General features: G+C 45.7%; 1 protein-coding gene across 1 annotated transcript; it reads right to left on the reverse strand.

The window, feature by feature from the left end:
* Positions 1-1,251: 1,251 nt before the first annotated feature.
* Positions 1,252-20,971, reverse strand: LOC139658780 (gap junction delta-2 protein). Its single transcript, XM_071536948.1, has 2 exons — positions 20,901-20,971; positions 1,252-2,101 (listed from the first exon to the last, which is right to left on the reverse strand). Exons 1-2 carry the CDS (start codon positions 20,969-20,971, stop codon positions 1,252-1,254), a joined length of 921 nt encoding a protein of 306 aa, XP_071393049.1.
* Positions 20,972-20,977: the final 6 nt, after the last annotated feature.

Genomic DNA, 20,977 nt, shown 5'->3' on the forward strand with positions numbered 1-20,977 from the left:
TCTTCTCCTCTCTGCCTCTCTCTCTCTCTCTCTCTCTCTCTCTCTCCTTCGGGTCTCTCAACACGTTGGAATGCCCGGGCGGAGGGCTGCTGACGTTTACGAGCTGTTTGTCCTGTTTTGTCGGTTCCTCTCTCAAGTTTACACAGCGGGGAGAGAGCGGCGAGGGTCATTACTGTCCCCCGGAGCCCCCCCGCGGTCTACTACATAGCTGCCAGCCGCCGAGCAGAGAGAGAGAGAGAGAGAGAGAGAGACGGCAGCGAGAGAGGAGAGGAAAGTGTTTATGGTACTCCTCGTGTTTGCGTTACGATAATCTTTTGCCAAGAGACAAAACATAAACATCATCACTCACTTTCTCTGTCGGTTTTTGGCCCCGCGACGGCGTTCCAGCGGGGCCGGCCTGACACTGATCAGAGGCAGCTCCCTCTTGGCTTCGGCCTACCTTCGGATAGAGGAAGCGAAAGAGTACCGTTCTCTCTCTTTCCTCAACAACACCTCCCCCTCTCCTTTCCTCAGATGTTTTCTTGGAGCGTGAAGATCTCCCTCCTACTCTCTCTCTCTCTGTCTCTCCCTCCTTTCTCTAGAGTCCGTCGTGGTTTTGACAGCTCTTCCGTTGCTCTTTTAATGATGTCCCCCGCTCGTCTCCCCTGTCCCGCCGTCTTTCCTGTCCTCCCTCTTTCGCTGGGGCTGACACAGTCCAGAAGAAAAGCACCATGGGATACGTCAACATCATCGCCCCGATGTCCTCACAACCCTCAATGAACAGAAAACAGCCTCTCATCTGTTCTCCCCTCCCCTCACCTCTTCTGCTCATCGCCAGGCCTTCGCTCTCACATCCAGCCCTTTGAGGCTATATTCCTCCCATTAAAAGAAATGAGACGAACAGGAGAGGTTTAGTTTAAAAAAAAAGAGAAATGTATAAAATATTCCGTGGCAGTTGGAATGTCTTCTTTGCTTCCTCCTCATCTCTAAAATGTCATGATCAAGTCACGTTTTGTCCATTCGCAGAACTTCTTCTTCATCCTCTGCGATCTTCCCTGTATTTCTTCTTCATCGTTCTCATAATCGAAGACCTGGAGGTTTGGTCCTTTTTTTACATTCCGTTTCATTCCATCACCACAGAGCAGAGGTCCTTTAGCTGGACCTCAGTGCCTTCTTCGTTAAATTAAAATCAGAATAAATTCACTCTCTCTCTCACCTTCGCACATTCACTCCACTCCTACTCGACCCCCGCGCTCCTCCTCCTCCTCCTCCTCAGACGTAGGCCGACTCGCTGGACTGCGTGCGTCCCAGGTTGGGCGGCTGCGACAGATGTGCCATGTCCTTCTTCCTGATCTCGCAGATGGACTTCCTGCGCGCCTGCACGCCCCGGATGGCCGCCTTGATCTTCCGCCAGCCCAGGTGGTTGAGCTCCGCCAGGTTGAGCACCACGCAGATGCCGCTCACGGCGAACATGAACACTAGGAACACGGTCTTTTCCGTGGGCCGGGACACGTAGCACTCCACCTCCTTCAGACACGGGTAGCGGTCGCACTCGAAGATCCCGGGCACGCTGAAGCCGTAGAGGAAGTACTGGCCCGCCAGGAAGCCGATCTCCAGCGCGTTCCGGAACACCACCTGGATGATGTAGAAGCGCGAGATCCCCTCTTGCCGGCGCACCTTGGAGCTCTTCCCGTGGGTGAGCCCCCTAGGCGCGTTCGGGATCTCCTTCACCTCCAGGCAGTCGGGCTCCTCCTTCCCGCCTCCGCCGTCGCCGCCGTGCTGGACCAGGATCCCGTTGATGTTGCGGAGCTTTCGCGCCCCGTCTCTTCCCCCGTAGTCCCTCTCCAGAATGGGATAGAGAAAGGAGTAGCGGCGGTCCCTCTGCTTGGCCGACTGGTGGACGGAGTAGGTGATGAAGCAGAGGCTGGGCGTGCACACCAGTATGATCTGGAAGACCCAGTAGCGGATGTGGGAGATGGGGAAAGCCTTGTCATAGCAGGCCTGGTTGCAGCCGGGCTGCAGGGTGTTACAGATGAACATGGTCTGCTCATCCTCATACACGGTCTCGCCGACGATGGCCACGATCAAGATGCGGAAGATCACCACTACTGTCAGCAGGATCCTACAGGAGAGAGAGACAAACGGGTTAATAGAGTGTCAGAGAGATAGAGTGAGACATTAGGAAGGATGAGATGTCCTGAGATATCCTCCCCACAGGTCCTAAAGATGTGCTGACTGAGAGGGAACAGTGTGAGAAAGCAGACAAAGGAAAGAACAATAAGACAAAATACAAGAGGCAGTAAAGGGTGGATGAATGTTAAAAAGCATGAAGATTTTCAATCTAGAAGTCTGTATGATCAATTTTGGAAAGCATAAAACTGGATTGTTACATTACCACTTGGTTTCAAACTGTGCATAAAGGCGCAAGATAAATGGGGAAGAAATGCAGGAGAACCGACAGAACAGAAGACAGAATTGAGGTTGAGAGGAAATATCTAAAACTGAAATCGTGGCAGGGAGCTTGGGAAATGACTTTTAACACCGTAATCAGGAAGAGAAGTAAGAGAAATTGCAGAGCCAGAGAGATAAAGAGAAAAAGAAAGAAAGACATGTACTAATGAAGACTGGTGAGGGACTTTATGTCACGGTTATGACACTGCTACACTTGATAAGGACCAGAGAAGAAGAGTGCACCGAATCTCATTTATTAGCCCTGGTAAACACTCCAGAAGAGGAGCGGTTATGAGTGGAGCCTCTGTCGTCATACCTCATAACACACAGCCACTTATCTGGAGGGGGCTGTGTGTGTGATTCAAGACGGAGCGTGTGTGTGTGTGTGTGTGTGTCTGTATTTGAGAGGAGGGTGTTTATAGGTGTAAAGAGGTGGGATGACACATCACCTGGTCTAATTTTAGCGTCTTCTGCATCATTAGGCTCAGTTAGCACGGTAACATGGTGACAGTTGAGGTTGGGGCTCTGATTAATTTCTTAACTCGTATATACCAAAATATACACACACACACACACACACACACAATCATACACACAGAGTAATAATGTGTTCTCTCAGTTCACTTTTTAATACACTACATATACCCTCGCTCTCTCTCTCTCTGTCTCCCTTGCTCTCTCTCTCTCTCTCTCTCTCTCTCTCTCTGTCTCCCTCTCTCTCTGGCCCTAGCAACAGATGAGATTGAGGTGTACCTTGTTTGCAGATTAGATGCTATTTCTGTGTGTGTGACATGGAGGTAGGGAAGAGAGATTATTGTGGCTGTAGTGAGGTGAGGCAATTCTCTGTGTTTGTGAGCGTGTGTGTGTGTGTGTGCGCGTGTGCGTGTGTGTTTACGCTTAGATGTGCTGACTTAGCATATGAGAACACCTACAGTGCTTGTGTACTGTATGTGTGTGTGTTTACATGGTGTTATACACATTCAGTAGATGGACTACAGGTTTCCATTCTTTCACTCTACATACTCTCTTCTGCTTTCCCTGCTTGCAGACATTTGTCTTCGAACACTCCCCTTCTCTTTGTTCTTTCCTCACTCTATTCATCCCTCATTTATTTTTCAGACCTGCGACCAAGCAAGCACTTTAGATAGCAGGCTTTTTGGTTTTTGCCAGAGTGTGTGTGTCTGTTGGCTGTCTCACAGTGTAATCTATGGCTAAACTAAAGTCTGGAGCAAGGCTGCAGACTGCAGAGAGGCATATACAGTACTGATTACTGCCTCGTAGTTCTTTGTTTTCAAGCCCACAGAGATCAGAGAGTTCAAACCGATTCCCACATAAGATCAACTCTCACTAATGATGATCCCGTAAATAACGGTATGCTATATCACCATAATTACCTCATTGAGGACATATAGTAGAAGCCATTACAGTAACACATTGAAACTTGACGTCACAGATTTTTATCATGGATTTATGGGCTTTGTGCGCATATACAAATCAATAGATGGTGACATACAAATGTTTTTGAAGCAGTGTTGATGGGCAATATAGCCTGCCACAGGGTGAGCAATTCATTCCTGGGACAAAGTCAATGTGCATAATATAGAGGGTTTTAATTTAAGGAACCAAAGCATCACAACAAGCAGCTGGATGCAGTTGCTGGCAACATTGCCAACCAGCACTTCAAGATAGACTGATCACTGAACCTTGAGAACACACACATATGCACACACACATACAGTATATACGCACACACACACACACACACACACACACACACACATCACTCCCATCACAGTTGTCTGAAGGATTAAAGAGAAAATCAACACAGCTGTTGTTTATGTACATTTTGGGTCCATTTTGTTGTTTGGTGGTGTAATTTTCTTATTCCTGCAGATAACTAGCCAAACGTAGATGATATTAGACAATATATATAATATATAATGGAGTTTAATAGCAGAAACTTTTTCAGCGATCGAAAACATAACACCACAACAACAGAAAATTTTGCACCAACATTCAACAATAATACAGGGAGAAATCCACCGTAGAAGAAACAGAGAGACCAATTGCTCCACTGACATTAACCTCAATAGACCAGAATGCAATGCAGCCATGAGACAGGTTGCATTTTGAGTAAGGGGTCATTCTGGGAAATGTAAGAAAGCATTAACTGAAGTAGAAGTAGACGAGGCAGGTTGAGGGCAAGTTAAAAATCCTTTCTTAACCAGCCTCCTCCTCTTCACCTACATCTGTCTCTCAGGATAAGAGTGGATTTAAAAGGTGCAATCAACAAGAAATAGCAGCTTTCGCCAGGATTCACCTCAGGTCCGTCTATGATAGGGAAAGACAAGGTGGTCCTCAATATTATCTACACTCTGTAGATTTATCAAACAGAGATTTCACAGTAACACTGAATTGTACAGTGATTCCAGCTGTTAAACTCTGTCAAACACATATCTGGGCACCGCTGTGACCGCAGGGTGGATCCAGAGGGAGGCCCGCACCACTGCACCTTCGCTATTGCCAAATAATCATTAGATGGCATTTGGCCGTGTGAAGGGTAATCTACCAATCGCACAGCGGCTCTGCCAGTCTTGTGTGGCGCAGATGTGGAGTCGAAGGGCAGAGTTAATCCCTTCCACAGTCCGACGCCGAGCGCTTCGCGTGTACCTCTCATCAAAACGGCGGGTCGCCGATGACGACCTCCAAAAATGAAAAATAAAGGACTTATTGCCGACCCGCCCACCTGTGATCAGCTGGCATGTGGAGGGGGATGGATGGAGGGAGAAAAACAAATGAAAAAACTGGAAATGCTTTTGCCCTTGTAGTGACTCCATTAAGGAGCTTAGAGAGCAGAGAATTCACAATACCCGAGTGAGGGAGCATCGCGCTAAATGTGCACATAAAAACACACACATACTGCTAGATAAAGATACACACACATATATGCACACGCATGGACACACATCCATGCAGCAAAAATCGAAACATGCAGTCAGGCTGTTTAAAACTGATTAGGTACTGAAGGAAGACATCAAATTACTGGTTAAGATGAATTAGTTCCAGACAGGGATAAAAAGATTATAAAGTCACCAAAAAACCCAGTGCGGCTCGGACAGCTTCTCCTTAAATTAAAAGAGAAACCTGCCAACGTTGGGACAGAGAGAGAGAGAGAGAGATGGAGGGGGGTAGTAAGGAAAACCAGCAATGGAGGGAAATCTCATCATAGAGAATGAATTATATAATGGCTTCCGCACGCAAACCCACTGCTGTAATCTGTGGCTGGGCCAAGGGAGGATTCTTGCATTAGGTTTTTTTTTTTTTTTTTTTTGTTAATGCCATCGAATAGCTTTAGATTATCATAGCCCACACAGCAACCCCCACCTGCTTCTTCTCTCTTCTCTAGCTCATCTCTCTCTCTCTGTCTCTCTTCCTTCTTTCTTTCTTTTTTTTTCTATTCCCGGCGCTCGTGCTCGGGCCGCCTCTCTCCATGACCCCCTCACCTCTCTCTCTGTAAGAATAATCTCCTCATACAGGCTGTGTCTTTAGTTTTCTGTGAAGAGCCTCCCTTCCCACTGCGGCTCTGAGAACAGGCAGAAGAGGAGTTTATATCGCCTTGGTGATTTTAGAGGACATCGTTCCACAATAACGCACTCTCTCCCTCTCTCTCTCACTCTCTCTGTCTCCTTTACTATATGCATTCACCAGTTGCATTCACCAAGTTGTGCATTCCCATGTACGTTACATTTGGATATGCGTTCTTCAGACAGGCACACGCCAGACCTATTAGCACACATCTCAACACACACAAACTGCTACACACACACAAACATATACACACACACACTCCCACCGACCCTCTGTTCCCAGCAGACATTATTTGTTGTTCCCTTGGACTAATAGGCCGCCTGTGTTGTCGCACACGCCGCGGTGATTATGTAAAAACATTATGCCCACACAACGCAAAAACCACTCTTCTCTCCCAGCATTGTCTGTCCCCGACCCTCTGTCTTTCTCTCTTTCTCTTCCTCATTATCCACGATTGATATCTGGCACTAAGGGGGCATTTGTCATTTCAAAAAGCTCCTATTAGGCATCTGCAGTGTATCAACAATTAAAACGTGTGCGGTAACGGGGGAAAAAACAACAATGGATTCTGCCTGACAGGAGGAATCCAGCTCCATCTGTCCCCATCCATATGCATCCACATACTGTACATGGACGTACACACACACATACACATACACACATGCACACACATACACACTGTATTATTTAACTCGCAGAGAGATTGAAATGCCACTCACAGCGCAGCTCCCTTAATATTATTGAAGACCCCCCCTTTGTGTTTATTGTCAATCTCTTTAACAAAGGCTTGAATGCTGTTTGTGTGGCCATGGGAGAGTATGAGCTGAATGAAAAAGGAGGATAGTAGAGGAGAGAAAGAGGTAATGTGTAGCTCAATGGGTAGAGGATGGCACTGACAATGCCAGGGTCGTGACTTCATTTCCTGCTGAGGCCAAGCATATGAAAAATGTATGCACTTGTGGTGTTGTAAGGCACTTTGGATTACAGTGTGAAACAAAAGAGATGTAGATAGAGGGGATAGAGACAAGGGAAGAGATGGAGACGGGATAGAAAACATGAACATGAAGGGACTGGGGATGAAGGAGACAATAGAAGAAGAAATTAAAACGGGAGAAGGCAGGCACGAAGCAAGAAAATGAGGAAGAGGAGGCAAAGAACGGGAAATAATTGGACGGGGATCGATAAGGAGCGAGGATTTGGAGAGACTGGCAGATGTGGCGGCGGAGATAAAACGAAGAAGAAGGAGGGAGGGAGGGAGGAAGGAAGGGAGGAAGCGCAGCCTTGGTTCCTTTACCCAGAAACCCGATGCAACCCCCCTTTTGCTTTGCTCTCCTCCTCTCCTCTCATTTCCTCTCGCCTCTCCTCCCGCTTTCCCTTCAATCTGCCCTCCACTCAACTTCCCTCCGCTAGTTACCACGGCAACAGGCGAGGGGCAGAAAACGAAGAGGGCGAGAGAGAGAGAGAGAGAGAGAGAGAGAAGTGTGCCGACAAGATGCTAAGTCTGCGAGCAACTAAAGAACAGCTTGTTTGCGCTAAGGAGCGGAGCAGATTTGTAGCACCAGTTAGAGCGTGGCTTGATAGAGCTTGATGCTACTTTACTCTGAACAAAAGCTAGAGCGAGTTCCTTAAAGGATGTGAGGCAAAGCAAATAATACTGTATGTAATATAAGGCGCCAAGAAAATAAGCAAATATGGGCCCAAGCATCACCTTTAAGACAAAAGAACAGCGAACTCAGCCTCTAGTTTTAGTCAAAAGTATAAAATCCTCAATGTTAAATGTATACAGAAGCTCTGTGCTGTGCCTCTGCAGGCTGAGGAGTCTGTCAGCCGCTCTGTCCGGCGACGTAAACAAGCCCGGTGCTACGGCTGACCTGCTAATCCTTTATTAGAGCTTCACCTTTAGCCTCCATCAATACCTGTTCCCTCGCGGCTTTACTGTGCCTTTCTCTCCATCTCTCCCTCCGCAATACGTTCACCTTTCTCGACCTCGCAGCCTGCCGTCTTGCATTTCCTCTCTCCTTTATTTCCACAAACCCAGATGTGTGTGTCTGTGTATGGTAGCTGCACACGCCGTGAACAGTTTGCCTCCATTCGTTGTTTATGGGAAGCGAGTAACCGTACACACAGCATTGTTGTCAGTGCCTTGGATGGTTTCCTAATGGCTGTTATTTTATTTGTATACTTTCATATAAGGACGCATCATAAACATTGGCCCTGTACTCTTGTGGCTCAGTGAGGTGAGCATGACAGTAACACTCTCAGGGTCAGGGGTCAATTCCTACTGGGACCACCCATGCTAAAAATGTATGCATGCCTTGGGTCCCTCAAATAGCATAAACGTCCCTCAAACGGCATATATACACTGTACAAATCTTCATATACTGTACATCTAGTTGTGAGTAATGTTTTGCCACCAGTGTTAACTATGTGTAGGGAAATCCTTCCTCTCTCCATCCATCTCTTCCTCAGTTTCTCAATGACATGCCATCTCTCTTCTCTGTCTTCAAGGTGCCAGTCGATAATCCAAAAACAACATACCAGCAGCTCTGACAGATCTAATCAAATCACATCAAACATGAACGGACAGTTGTCATATTCTCTCTCTCTCTCTCTCTCTCTCTCTCTCGCTCTCTCTCTCTCTCTCTCTCTCTCTCTCTCTCTCTCTCTCTCTCTCTCTCTCTCTGTTCATTTGCCAAGGTTTATCAATAGAGCATGGTTCATGGCAGGTCACCTGGCATCACGCCATAGCCATCCTCGGACAGGAGCCCTCACACACACACACACACACACACACACACACGCAGAAGGGATGTTCCGGTGCTGAGGGCCAGTGACAGAAGGAGTGTGGGGGCAGCACTCTCCCCTGCTGCCAGACCTTTATCCTGCATAACCCCCCACCTCCTCCTGCCCACGCATACACACATACATACACACACACACACACACACACACCATCACACTCAAATGCTAAGACAAATATAAAAAAAAAAACACATAGAGTGTACACAGGAGCGGAGTAAACTCTCGGCTTACACAGAATAAGGACACCTCTGCATGCACATGTGCACAAACACATTTAATCAGACACACACACACACACACACACACACACACTTCCAGCTGTTGCAGGGCATCACAAAGCCGATTGTGTCTGACATTGCCGGGTGTTTGCTTCGTCCTCTCAGAAGAAGATGAATTTGTATCATACCAACCAGTAATAATGGTTTTACCACTGTCTGGACCCTGTGATCTGCAATCAGGTGGCTTCTCTCTATGTTGAGCTCAGTTCAGTTTCAGCTTAATGTGTTTTACTGGCAGGAAGGCTGAGGGAATATTATTGCCAAAGCCCCAAAACACAAATAATCATAACTGAACAGACGATTTTAGATATGTAGTCTACATGTGAGCATACTTGTTTTGCCACATTCATTATTACTTTATGTCAGTCTGTGCAGCTTTGGCGTGAATATGCATCTTGACATTATTTTCCTATCTGCTTCTGTACAGGCTTGTATTATAATATGTGGTGCATTGATGGTTTTGTATACAGTTTATGATTTTTTGTTAACGGAAGGATGCTTGCTGTAGATAAATCTGCGACCGCATTACAAAATATTACTGTAAGTCAGGAGTATTACCTCACGGCCAGGCTGGCCGCGCATTATTATTTTTATCAGTTGCCTCTCAAAGAGGATATTGGATAAAAATATTGAAAGCATCTCCATGTGTTGCTTCTCAGGTGCAACATTACGTTGTTGAAATAGAAATCTAATATCTAATAGTGCTCTAATACTGTTCACTTATCCATCTCTCTCTCTCTCTCTCTCTATCTCGCTTTCCATCTCTCTCTCTCTCTCTCTCTCTCTCTCTCTCTCTCTCTCACTCTCTCTCACACATACACACACACACACACACACACACACACAAAGGTAGTTAGGTGGTGTGAATGTTGACTGGCTGGCTGGCCTTGGACATGAATGGATCACAATCCCTACTGAAGCAGACAATAATCCATATTTAACACATTAGTAGCTCACATACACACATGCACATGCATACACACACACACACACACACACACACACACACACGCACACAGACACAAATGTCCAGCTGTGTATTTCTGTGCAGGCCTGCACATCAGTAGTGGATGAAGTTGCATTCCCATGAGAAAATTAACGATAATCTTGGCTATAAAAATGGCTATAGAAGGATTAAAGGATTTTTTTTCTGTAAAGGGGTTATAAAGGACAAATGGATCCATATAGAGATTAAGTGCATCCTATTGTCTTTGTTAAGGAACTGCTCTAGTTCACTGGTGTACTGGAGTGTAGGCAAGGGTCTCCATGACGATAATAACCATGGAAATTACCTCAGCAACAGATCAAGTAAAGAGTCATAAAGGAACTCAAATATCAAAAAATAGACCTGTGTCTGAAATCTAGACTGTTTCTGAATCATCATTCAGACTGATCATCGATCGGCGGGGATGAAACGAAGTGACATGCGGTCACCATGGCAACAGACCAACCAGTCGGAGCGCTGGTTTTTTGGAATAAAGGTTGGAAGGTTGTGATGGAGGGGCAAGGCGTGAGCGAGGGAAAGAGCAGCGGGAGAGAGGAAGAGCGCACAAAGTGCGTGGGCGGGAAAGGGGGGAGAGAGAGAGCAATAGAGGGAAACAGATATAGACAGAGAGAGAGAGAGGGAGAAACGATGGGCCTAATCCGGATTAAATCGGTGGGTTTTGGACAATCCCGAGTTAGGGCCGTCGCGTCCATGCCAACTCCCCCACCCGCCCCGGTCCTCCCGTGCCAAGCCCCGGCCCAAAGCAGCCTCCCTGGCACATGCAGGGAGCCTCCATGACACACAAGCAGGGAGCACATGGCCTGTGCAGGGAACAGCACATACTGCTGTACAGCACACACCCCAAACACACTCTTTATGTTTGAACATTAGTTTTATAGCATTTCTGATGCACCAGATAGTCTACAATGGAAAGTAATACGGAGTAGGAGTGAGAAATTCCACCTTTACACCTGACATTAACATGTGTCATGTATCCGGATTGAGTCTCAATATGATTTAACTGGATTACATTTACACCTTGTATTAAAATGTGTCTCTGGTTTACATATTAAAATCACATTTCTCTTGCCTGTCACCTCCTGTCATGATATTTACGACCTTTAAAATGGACAGTAAACGCCTCGTCTCGCTTGTTTTTTCACTTCTGCTTGCTTCCTTTTTTTGTTCCATGAACATGTAACTATATAGTGTAAATTAGCACAAAAAGAGAGGGATTATTACACATATGTGGAGACATATATAAGAAATATAGACAATAAATTAAAAAGACATAAATAAACATCACATACTGTGATGCTTGATGCTTGCATGCCAATAATAGTTTGCCAATATAATCTTTAAAACAATAATATATACATGAAGAAGGAGCTTCCTCCTCATGAATTTAGATTTGTGAATGAAAACCTCTCCTGAGGCTGGGAGTCAGTACAGTAAAAGAGAATGTCACAATGAGAGAGATCAATATGCATCTACCATTCAAATCCATTTTCACACTGGCTCAGAAAGCATTGTCTCCCTTGTGTCTCATTTACGTCGTTGCTATTTGCACTGGAGATCCATTGTATTTACACTTTGCCTTTAATGCGGACAAATGTGACTCTGACCACTGGAGGTGGGTCAGATGATTGGATCTTCAATGCTTCTTAGGTGCATATACATGTAGCTTTAATGTGTTTGTACTGACCTGATTACTGTCCTCTCACCCAGGATCATTGTTAATGCAGGGTGGAAAGGCAGTCAGAGGGGTTGACATGATAACAAACGTTATATGTTTAAATTTGTTAAGCTTGTTAGTGTTTTAGAATCAATCAACATCTGTTTTGTTATATTTAATGCTGCAGTCATGTCATATGGGAATACCTGTCCAAACATCTTGACAGTTCAAATTACGGACTTGGACTCATTTGAAGTTTTCTGCAGGCTTTTCTTGCTCCTGATCAGCTTTTTCACACTTAACATGCACTTAGTGAGTGATGCATTTGAGTTCAAAGCAGTTTAAAGCAAACCAAACAACTTCAACCACAAATGAAAAGTCCAGCAAGTAGCCATGACATTTTAAGAGATGTAATCACAAAATGACTTATGTGATGAAAATGGTTCATTTGGCTCGCTTTCTTTGAAATGAATGAAGGAAGAATGGAAGAATTTGGGAAGAATTCCCAAAGCTGAGGTGAACAGTATTTTCATGTAGGAAGCTCATATCTACCATGTATCCCATATGACATGAATGCAGCATAATGATCCCCTTGTCTCATAATGTGGTGTGGACACCTGTTAGGAGGTGCAGCTTTCTACAGTAAATAGCAGCAAATAATATGATTCCTGCTGTTGTCACTTTACAGGTTCTGAGGGCTAATTTTCCCTGTTTCACATTACAGCACTGTCTACCAAATTCTTCATGCTTCTCCGTAATTGGCTGGGAGAGCAGTGTGAATGTAGCATATTGCCGACAGTCAAATGCCCTCCCTGCAGCTTGACTTCACTGCTTAATTGGAGGATCTGTGAATGTGTGTGTGTGTACGAGTGTGCGTGTAGTGTGTGCGGAGTGTGTGGAGTGTGTGTGTTGGGGTGCGAATACGTTGTCACACTCTATCGGGGTGTTCATATGCATATGATCTGGCTGCAAGGAGAATGCCAGTTTTGGCAGTGTGTGTGTGTGTGTGTGTGTGTGTGTGTGTGTGTGTGTGAGAAATCGTGTGTATGCGTACATTTCTGCCTCTGAGTAATAAGTAAATTTAGTAACCACGCTGCAACTTTGCTTACGCACATGTTTGTATGTTTGGATGACCATCTGGCTATGTGACTATGCTTCTTCTGAGTGTGTGTGTGTGTGTGTGTGTGTGTGTGTGTGTGTGTGTGTGTATGTGAGAGGGGGTGGTGAATCAGATGTCTACTTACAGTATGTTGGACCTGGCGGAGTGTGTGTGTGTGTGTGTGTGTGTGTGTGTGTGTGCTGGCAAGGTATAAGGTGTTCGACTGGTGTGTGGGCGTGTCTTCTTGCTCATCATCTTGTATCATGTTGAGTAAATCACACACTGCAGCAGCTGACACTGCCAGGCCCTATGGAAAACAGCCGTCACATACACACACACACACACACACACACACGCACACACACACGCTCACACAGGCCTATGTATGTGCTGTTCAAAAGTCTATTATTGCCTCTTACACTCTCACCTCCTTCATTAGAGACCCCAATAAACTGTGGAGATAGAGTCAAGGACGGCTGGGGATTAAAGCGCTTCTCTCTCTTGTGAGTAAATCAATGGCAGCAGACTGTCCTTTTCATCTTCAAAGAATGAGGCAGAGCGAGATAGAGTGGGGAGTTAGAGTGGGAAAGAGAGAGAGAGAGAGAGAGAGAGAGAGAGAGAGATAGGCAGAGATTCTCTGTGTCGGAGGGATTTTATCGCCACATCACCAGGCAAACATTAAGATCAATCAAACAAAACAAAGCGACAAATGGAAACTTTGTGATCCCGACATGGAGATGTCTGTTAGTCAAGTGTGATAAAAACAGATAATCACACACACACACCCCCTGACACCTCACACACACACACACACACTCATACAAATAGGAAAACTTCAAAAGCTGATATCTCTTTGTAGCACACAAAGATCAAAGTTGGCTCTAAATTTTAATATTATCCCTCATATTTTGTTATGTTAAATTTTTACCTCACTACATATGGAGTCAGCACAATCAATTCACACTGAGTAATTATTCATAAGTCATCTAGTCGCATAACATTACAATTAAACCTAAAATCCTTTTCAGCTAAACCAGGCAAATGGCATAAACCTTGACCCAGGACAAATGTAAAGCTGTGCTATTTCTCCTGGTCTGAGAATGCAGATGTTTCTTTACCATACGACCGCAGTCTCACTGTGTATTTTGAAGACTTTGCCTGCGTGTAGTTGATCATGACACCTTTCAAAGATCTAGGCCGGGGTTTCCAAAAGTGCCATGGCGCTAAGGAAGTCTTTGCTCCATTGGTTTTGAATGGACATAAATGCATAGGGGAGACACTGCCCTAGTTTGTCAGTATTGTTGTGTGGTCAGAAGCTACACTGCAAAAATATCCAGTCATTTGAGTCTTAAAATCTTATTTTCTTCAAAAAATCTAGTGTGTTTTTCTTGATACTAGTTGAGTGCTCTGCCTTATTCTGCCTTGTTTGAAGGTACTAACACTTGTTTCTATAAAGTTCCTGAAACAAGTGATATTGCATTGGAAATAAGAATTTTGCACTCACTTTAAAGGTGCCACGTGTAGTATTTTTAACATCAATAAATCACCACCGAATTCATTTTGAGACATTAGTATAGACATTACCATAAATAAACAAGACCATCACTGAGAAGATTGGCAGCCTCTACACTGCATTTTACACTGTGTGTAACCAGATCAGATTTGGCGGGAAATCTGCTGCATTGCTTTACGGCACAAAACAGGAAGAGGGCTGCCATTCATCCTCAGGAAGCAACAGGGTTTATGGGAAATGTGGTCTTCATTTTGAGAAGCACTAGCACTGGCATGAGATAGAGGCTACCAAGCATATCAACCATGTTCTCAACCATGTCTACGGTAATTCAATTAATTTGAAAATGATATATTGATGTTTGTGGCTTGTTGAGATGGATATTTTTCTGCAGGGTTGCCTCCCTGTGTTTGTGTGAGTAGCTGGTGTAAGAGAGGTAATGTCCCAGTTGAACTATATATTGCGTTCATGTCATATCGGATTTACCTTAAATACGGCCTGCAGACTGGGAAAACCCATTCCCGTCAAACTCCTAGCGGTAATTACAAATGGGACTTTTTTTGCGGACTCCTGTTTCTCCCACTTGGGGTCATGGATTGCAGAAGTGTGTCAACTCAAGCAATACTGCAGCGAATCCACCAGTGTCAGCAGTCCAAGACAACAAAAATCAGTATGTAATGACTGCTGTACGTTGTTTATGTTTGATTTCAAATTTATAAATAAAAATGATTTTGAATACGGGCATTCCAATGAGTTCAACGCATGAATGCTTCCAAACTTCTTCTCATATGACATGAATGCTGCATTACACTGACCAGTGCCGTCCTCCAGCGAGGTGCTAATGGTAAACCTATAAGCCTTGCTGAGTCACCTTGCCAGAGACAAGCTTCTCCCTGAGGCCCCGCAAGGTGAAATCTGTCCGAACCCCGACCTTTTCACCAGCTCTAATCTCTCCATCTGTATCCATCCAGTTCCCTTCTGTATTCCCATTCTTGTTACTGTATTCTGGTTCAGTCTCACCTGTCTCTGTCTATTGATTTGCCCTTTTTTCCATCTCTCTATCCCTCTCTCTCACACACAAGATTTCATAATCACTGCTGAGGATGTTTATCCATCTGCCTGTGTTTCCACTACTGTCTCTAATCTATATTGTGCGCACAAGTGTGTATGTGTGTAGTTTGTGTTTCCATTGAGAAAACCATGACTTAGACGTTCAAAGAGATATCATAGCTGGGGATAACTCAGACATTCAAGGATGATGGAGGTTTATCCTCAAAGATAATCTTTGATTAACACACACACACACACTTGGCGCAACAGCAGCTTTATCGATTAATCCATCAGCGTGTAAACACTGCGCAGGAACCTTGACCTTGCCATATGCGTGGACTGTAAGGATGAAGGGATGGAAAATAAGCAGTTGAGGAAGGGAGGGCGAGAGGGAAGGAGACAGATGTAAGCAAAAAGAAATGAGAGCACGTACTGCATAATTACGCGCAGTTGCCTCTCTCTCCCCCACTACAACGCTGCTTCTACACCAGTCCCAATGGAGACTGGTTTGGTTGTAGTATAGTAGTATAGTACTACAGTCTCAGCAGGCTAATGATAGCCTTGCATGTAGGGCTATAAGCAGCTGCATTGGGGCTCATGGGGCTCATTTCCAGGATGTAGTATCTCTAGTACCTCAGATAGAATTGATCAGTCCCACTATCAACACTGACATGAGCGGTAATGGACACTTGTACACCGGGGTTGGTTTTGGGCATCTTCAATAATAAATAGTGATCCTTTACGTTTGTTCTACAAGTCCATTTCATAGCTTAAATCACATGCATCTGCCTCCCACCAGCGGCTCATAATCTGTCCCTATGGAACATGGGAGGTCATATTAATAACAGGCGTCCTATGGCTATACAGGGAGGAAGGAGCTGACATTACAGGCATGCTGCACCCCAGGGGTCATTACGTATGGATGGACGAAGGTGTGAACGGAGAGATACTAGAGGGAGGGATGGGATGAATAGATGTCGGGCGCCTCGCTTCTGTAAGTCAGTCTCTTTGGCTATCTCTCTGGGGGATCTGCCGGGACCGAGGCGACATCGCAGCCTCTCTCTCTCTCTCTCTCTTTCTCTCGCTTTCCCCCTTTTCTCTTCCCTCCCTCGTCAAGAACGGACACGGCTAGATAAGCCTCGCGCTACATAAACAAAATCATCCATCACCGCGGGGGCTGCGAGGCTTCCCCGGGGAGCGGCAAAATAAAAGCATAATGATCTGGAGGTCACGTGACGACAGGGCCGTACCTGTAGCAGACACAGGCAGTCACATGCATACTCTGTTTACTAATGCTTATTAGCGTGTGTATGGATCGCAATATGCTGCTGTGTGGAGTACACACACACGCACACACACCCGCTTCCCTTGAGGGATGAGGTAGAGGTTCGTGAGTGACAAGACTCATTTGACTCGGGGGAACCGTGCTGAGGAGTCGTGCTGAGCTGGCCTATGTTGAGACTGAGGTGTATGGAGGCTGTGCACACACACACACTTTCAATCACCTCCTGTGACGTGGGTGCAAGTTTTTCTTACAAAGAACACTCTTTTCTCAAATATCTGCTGGTCCATATGGTAGCCTACTGACCTACAGCTGGTATATTAAAACGCACATCCACTACTGAGCAGCTTGGTAACATTTTAGGAGGCAAGAGGATGGAGAGAGATTCATCAGAACCAGTAAGGCTGATTATTAAATTCCATTAGAACTGTTATCACATTGCCCTCCTCTGCCTCAGCGTCGCTTCTCTAAGCGAGAAAGGGTATTGCATGAATAAACATTCGGCTGACTAATTTACTATCAAGGTTTATTTTAATCGGTAAACAACTCAACGAGGCACTTACAGCACTAAGCGCTCACTTAACATTCCAGTCGCTACGACCAGCGAGTCCATTTGTATTGCAAACGGACAGCCCTAAAGACTGTTTCATTAAGTGGCCTGTCTTCTATCAAACTCCACTTCCTATCCCATTATTGGAGATCAATACCATGGGGCGGCGGGAGGATGCATTTCCATGTTTATCAGTCCCCGCCCCGACCAATGGGAGCCCTCGAACGGGACTCCGGCCTATGGGAGCGGGAGAGCCGGAGAGGCAGCATGAGTGATGTGTTGACAGTAGTTAGGTAGAGAGCGCTTCATGGCGGCTTATCCTCTGTGTACCAACAGGCGGAGCGGTCCCACGGTCTATCACATGGTCCCGGGGTTAGTCGATTTGCACCCATCCAACAGCCCGTAATGGCAGGAATAAATCACAGGTAGCAGGTGAATACACGTGCATAAACAGACACACACACACACACATAGACAAGACCGAGGCCCATCCAAGCGCATACACACAGATATCCACCCAAAGCACATACTTTACACATAATCTAAGTATATTTGTACATGCACACACACACACACACCCTGGCTGTAGACGGGAATCTCTGGAGCCCGCTGCAATCTTACCCAAACACATCGCTGTGTGTTCTATTCCCACTAATGTGTGTTTGCGTGTGACTCATCTATGACGAACTCGGGCCCGCAGGCTGTTGTCACGGCGGGCTCATGAGAACACACACTGGCATCGCCTCAGGGACGGATGCCCACCACACAACCTATCCACCGCCTCCTCACCCGGGCTGTCACCTGCACGGCCAATGAGGCGCTCTCTGATCACACCGGGGGGGGGGGGGGGGGGGTAATTTTGTGAGTGAATGAAAAAAAAATGTAGCCCTTTAGATCTAATGATAAAAATAACACATAGAACATGGGAAAGGACAGCCTTACAATTAGCCAGTTGGTCAGTTGGACAGTCAATCAATATGTCAATCCATTTTAACTACAAATGTTGGATAGACAAGGCTTTAGAGAGAACACCAAAGGAGTTGCACTTGCAGTTTTACAACTAACTCTAATAACACTTTTGTAACACATTACATAAATAGATTACAGCCCCACACAGAGTACCTTGGGTCAAATCACACTCTAATTCCTTCCCAGCACTATCTCTGACACATTAGTGACATAAATGGTGGATATGTGTTACATCTGGTGACTTTGATGAGAAAAACTACAGTGGAACCTCCCTCATGTGAACCCTAAATCATTCTGAACTCCTAATCTGTTAGTGAAATGGACATAGTTAAAGCCCTCAGATGGCGAATCATGCAAATCTGTTTTGAAATTTTTTAATAGCCAGTGTGACAATGTTGTACAGGCATTCAAAAAGTCATTCAGTGGTTTAACCATTAGGTAGAAAGACCGTGGCAGCAAGCATCCGCCCTGCTGAAGTATCCTTGAGCAAGACACTGAATCCCTACTAGCTCAAGTAAAAAGGTAAATTTCTCATTCATGGCATCAACATAGTAGCACAAAGTAGAGAATGTACACAACACCACAGCTAACAGTCTATAGATAATGAGATTTGAAAACATCTCAAAACCTATTATTCTTTGTATGAGAGATTCAAACAGTATGTACATTATAAATTCTAAAGCATTGCTTGAATTGCCTTAGGCAGCGGAGCTTGCATGTAGTTATGCGTAAAGCGAATGCAAATTAAACTCTACAAGGCCGGCGGAAAGCCTGCATGCATTTTTCATGTTGTGAAAAACTTTTGGCCCGCTGCTGCGTGTATTCCAGCCATCTGAACATTTCAACTGTCTGGACAACGCATATAATCTGCGCGAAGATGATCTGAGGCTTTTAGCGGACGGGTGTCCTGGTTGTCCCGCTGAGGTCATGACATGCAGCACCATCTCGTGACGAGACAGTCCTCTTGGCGCCCCGCCAATGCCCTGTAGACTGAAGCCATGTGTCTGCTCGCTTGTCTGTGAATAACTGTTTTTTCGCTCCCTTTCCCTTTCTCCTGCTCTTTCCGCTCTCCCTCCGTCGTCTGCTCCCCGTCTCTCACGTCTCACACTCTATCCCGTCGATCCCGCTCCTCTCCCCTCTACTTTGCACCCACACTCTCTTTCTGTTTTTTTCCTCGATTGCCTCTCCGGATTTCATCCCCCCCCCCCCCTTCATGCTTTTCCTCTCTGCCTTTCCTTCTCACAAACCGTCTCTTTCTCTCTGTGTCTTCCTTGCTGTCTTGGAGACCCCGGAGCCAGTATGACTAGTCCGGCTGATGAGCGACACTGTGTTTCCAGTGTGTCATGAATGAGGATGAAAGCAAACACTGACCACTCATTCATAACAACACCAAGGAGGCAGCGCAACAGCAACAACAACAACACTGACTAAGTGACTGGCCAACCGACAGACGGAGCGGGGCTTGGGATCACTTTGGTTTTGTAACTCGGCATGACAGCCTTCACACGCAGCGGTTTGTCAGCAGAATAAGAGTCATTCCATGCCAAAAGAAAAGAGAATAATTGTACACATCATTTACCTCGTAAACCAGCTGACATTTATTCACTCATTCGTTCAAGAGTAGCACTAGTCAGAGTGACTCAGTGGCTTCGGGGGATTGGTTTAACTTCTAATTTAGACGGTCTCTAGTGACCCCATGCTAAACCTCCAGCTTCACGCATGGCCCAAGACAACCCCAAACTCATAAATATCTCTTTTACCAGATGTAATATCATGTTTCATATTGTCTACCAAGCTGACGTGTCTCCGTGCCTAAAATGTCCATGAATTATTTGTCATCTAGTCTAGAAGAATGAGTAATTCTGACTGAAATGACAAAATGATGCATAAATCATGATTGCCGTGACCTTACACCATAGGGACAGAGGCGGCACGGAGGTATTTTGTTACCTCATGAAATGACTTCATACTTTACAGAGAAAGACAGAGGGGGAGAAAGGCGGGAGAGAAGGGAGGGAGGAGAAATGGTGGGAAAGTTCAAACAAGGCACGCTCGTGGAACGTGATGGCTTCCAAAACAAACTTGACATTAAAGAGTGGGACAGGGGGAGAGAGAGGAGAGGAGGAGGAGGAGATTTAAAGTGTCAGGATAGAGAGAGTGTGTGGGAAAGAACAGGGGCGAGCGCTACGGTTCTTCGGAACAGAGAAAGCGAGTTAAGACAATTTGGAAGCGATGTGGTCTTGTAGGGTGAGGTGTCAACAAAAGGTCTCCCGCTCTGAATCCTCGGACATCCTTAGCTTCTGTGTGGGCCAATGGCGTTCCTCCTTGCTGCTGCTAAGCCCGCCCCTCCCATCCGCATGTCACTCAGAGGGATTAAAGAAGCTAAAGCCTCCCTCACCCTGCCATCAGCCACTTTGGACCAGGAATCACTGACTAGAGGCAGGGGAGGATTCATGTTCTGCATGCATACGTTATACATGCATTGGTACACTTGGACTTTAAAATATGTATTTACACACATAGACACATGCATTTTTGTACACACGTATACACAGATATGACAGAATTGAACAAAAACATCCTGTTCCTATCTCCAGTTCAATGGGACTCAAACTCAACTTTCACCCCCACCAGCTCCATTCCCGACCAGCTAAGAAGGCTCAAGGCAAGATGAGAACTCACCTCCCGATCATAGTAGAGTGCTGCTGCACAGCGGCCTCTAGGAGGCGCTCTAGGATGGTCCATTCTCCCATGGCTGG

Source organism: Centroberyx affinis, unplaced genomic scaffold (assembly GCF_046629955.1).
Source record: "Centroberyx affinis isolate AG114_WGS23_722 - 3 ecotype Tasmania unplaced genomic scaffold, CSIRO-AGI_Caff_v1 ptg002960l_1, whole genome shotgun sequence".
In the NCBI taxonomy this organism is placed as follows: domain Eukaryota; kingdom Metazoa; phylum Chordata; class Actinopteri; order Beryciformes; family Berycidae; genus Centroberyx; species Centroberyx affinis.

Excerpts from the sequence above, each read along its gene's own strand:
- LOC139658780 (XM_071536948.1), bottom strand. The coding sequence starts at position 20,971 with ATGGGAGAATGGACCATCCTAGAGCGCCTCCTAGAGGCCGCTGTGCAG. Across the intron at positions 2,102-20,900 it reads CACTCTACTATGATCGGGAG|GATCCTGCTGACAGTAGTGG; the intron begins GTGAGTTCTCAT and ends TCTCTCCTGTAG.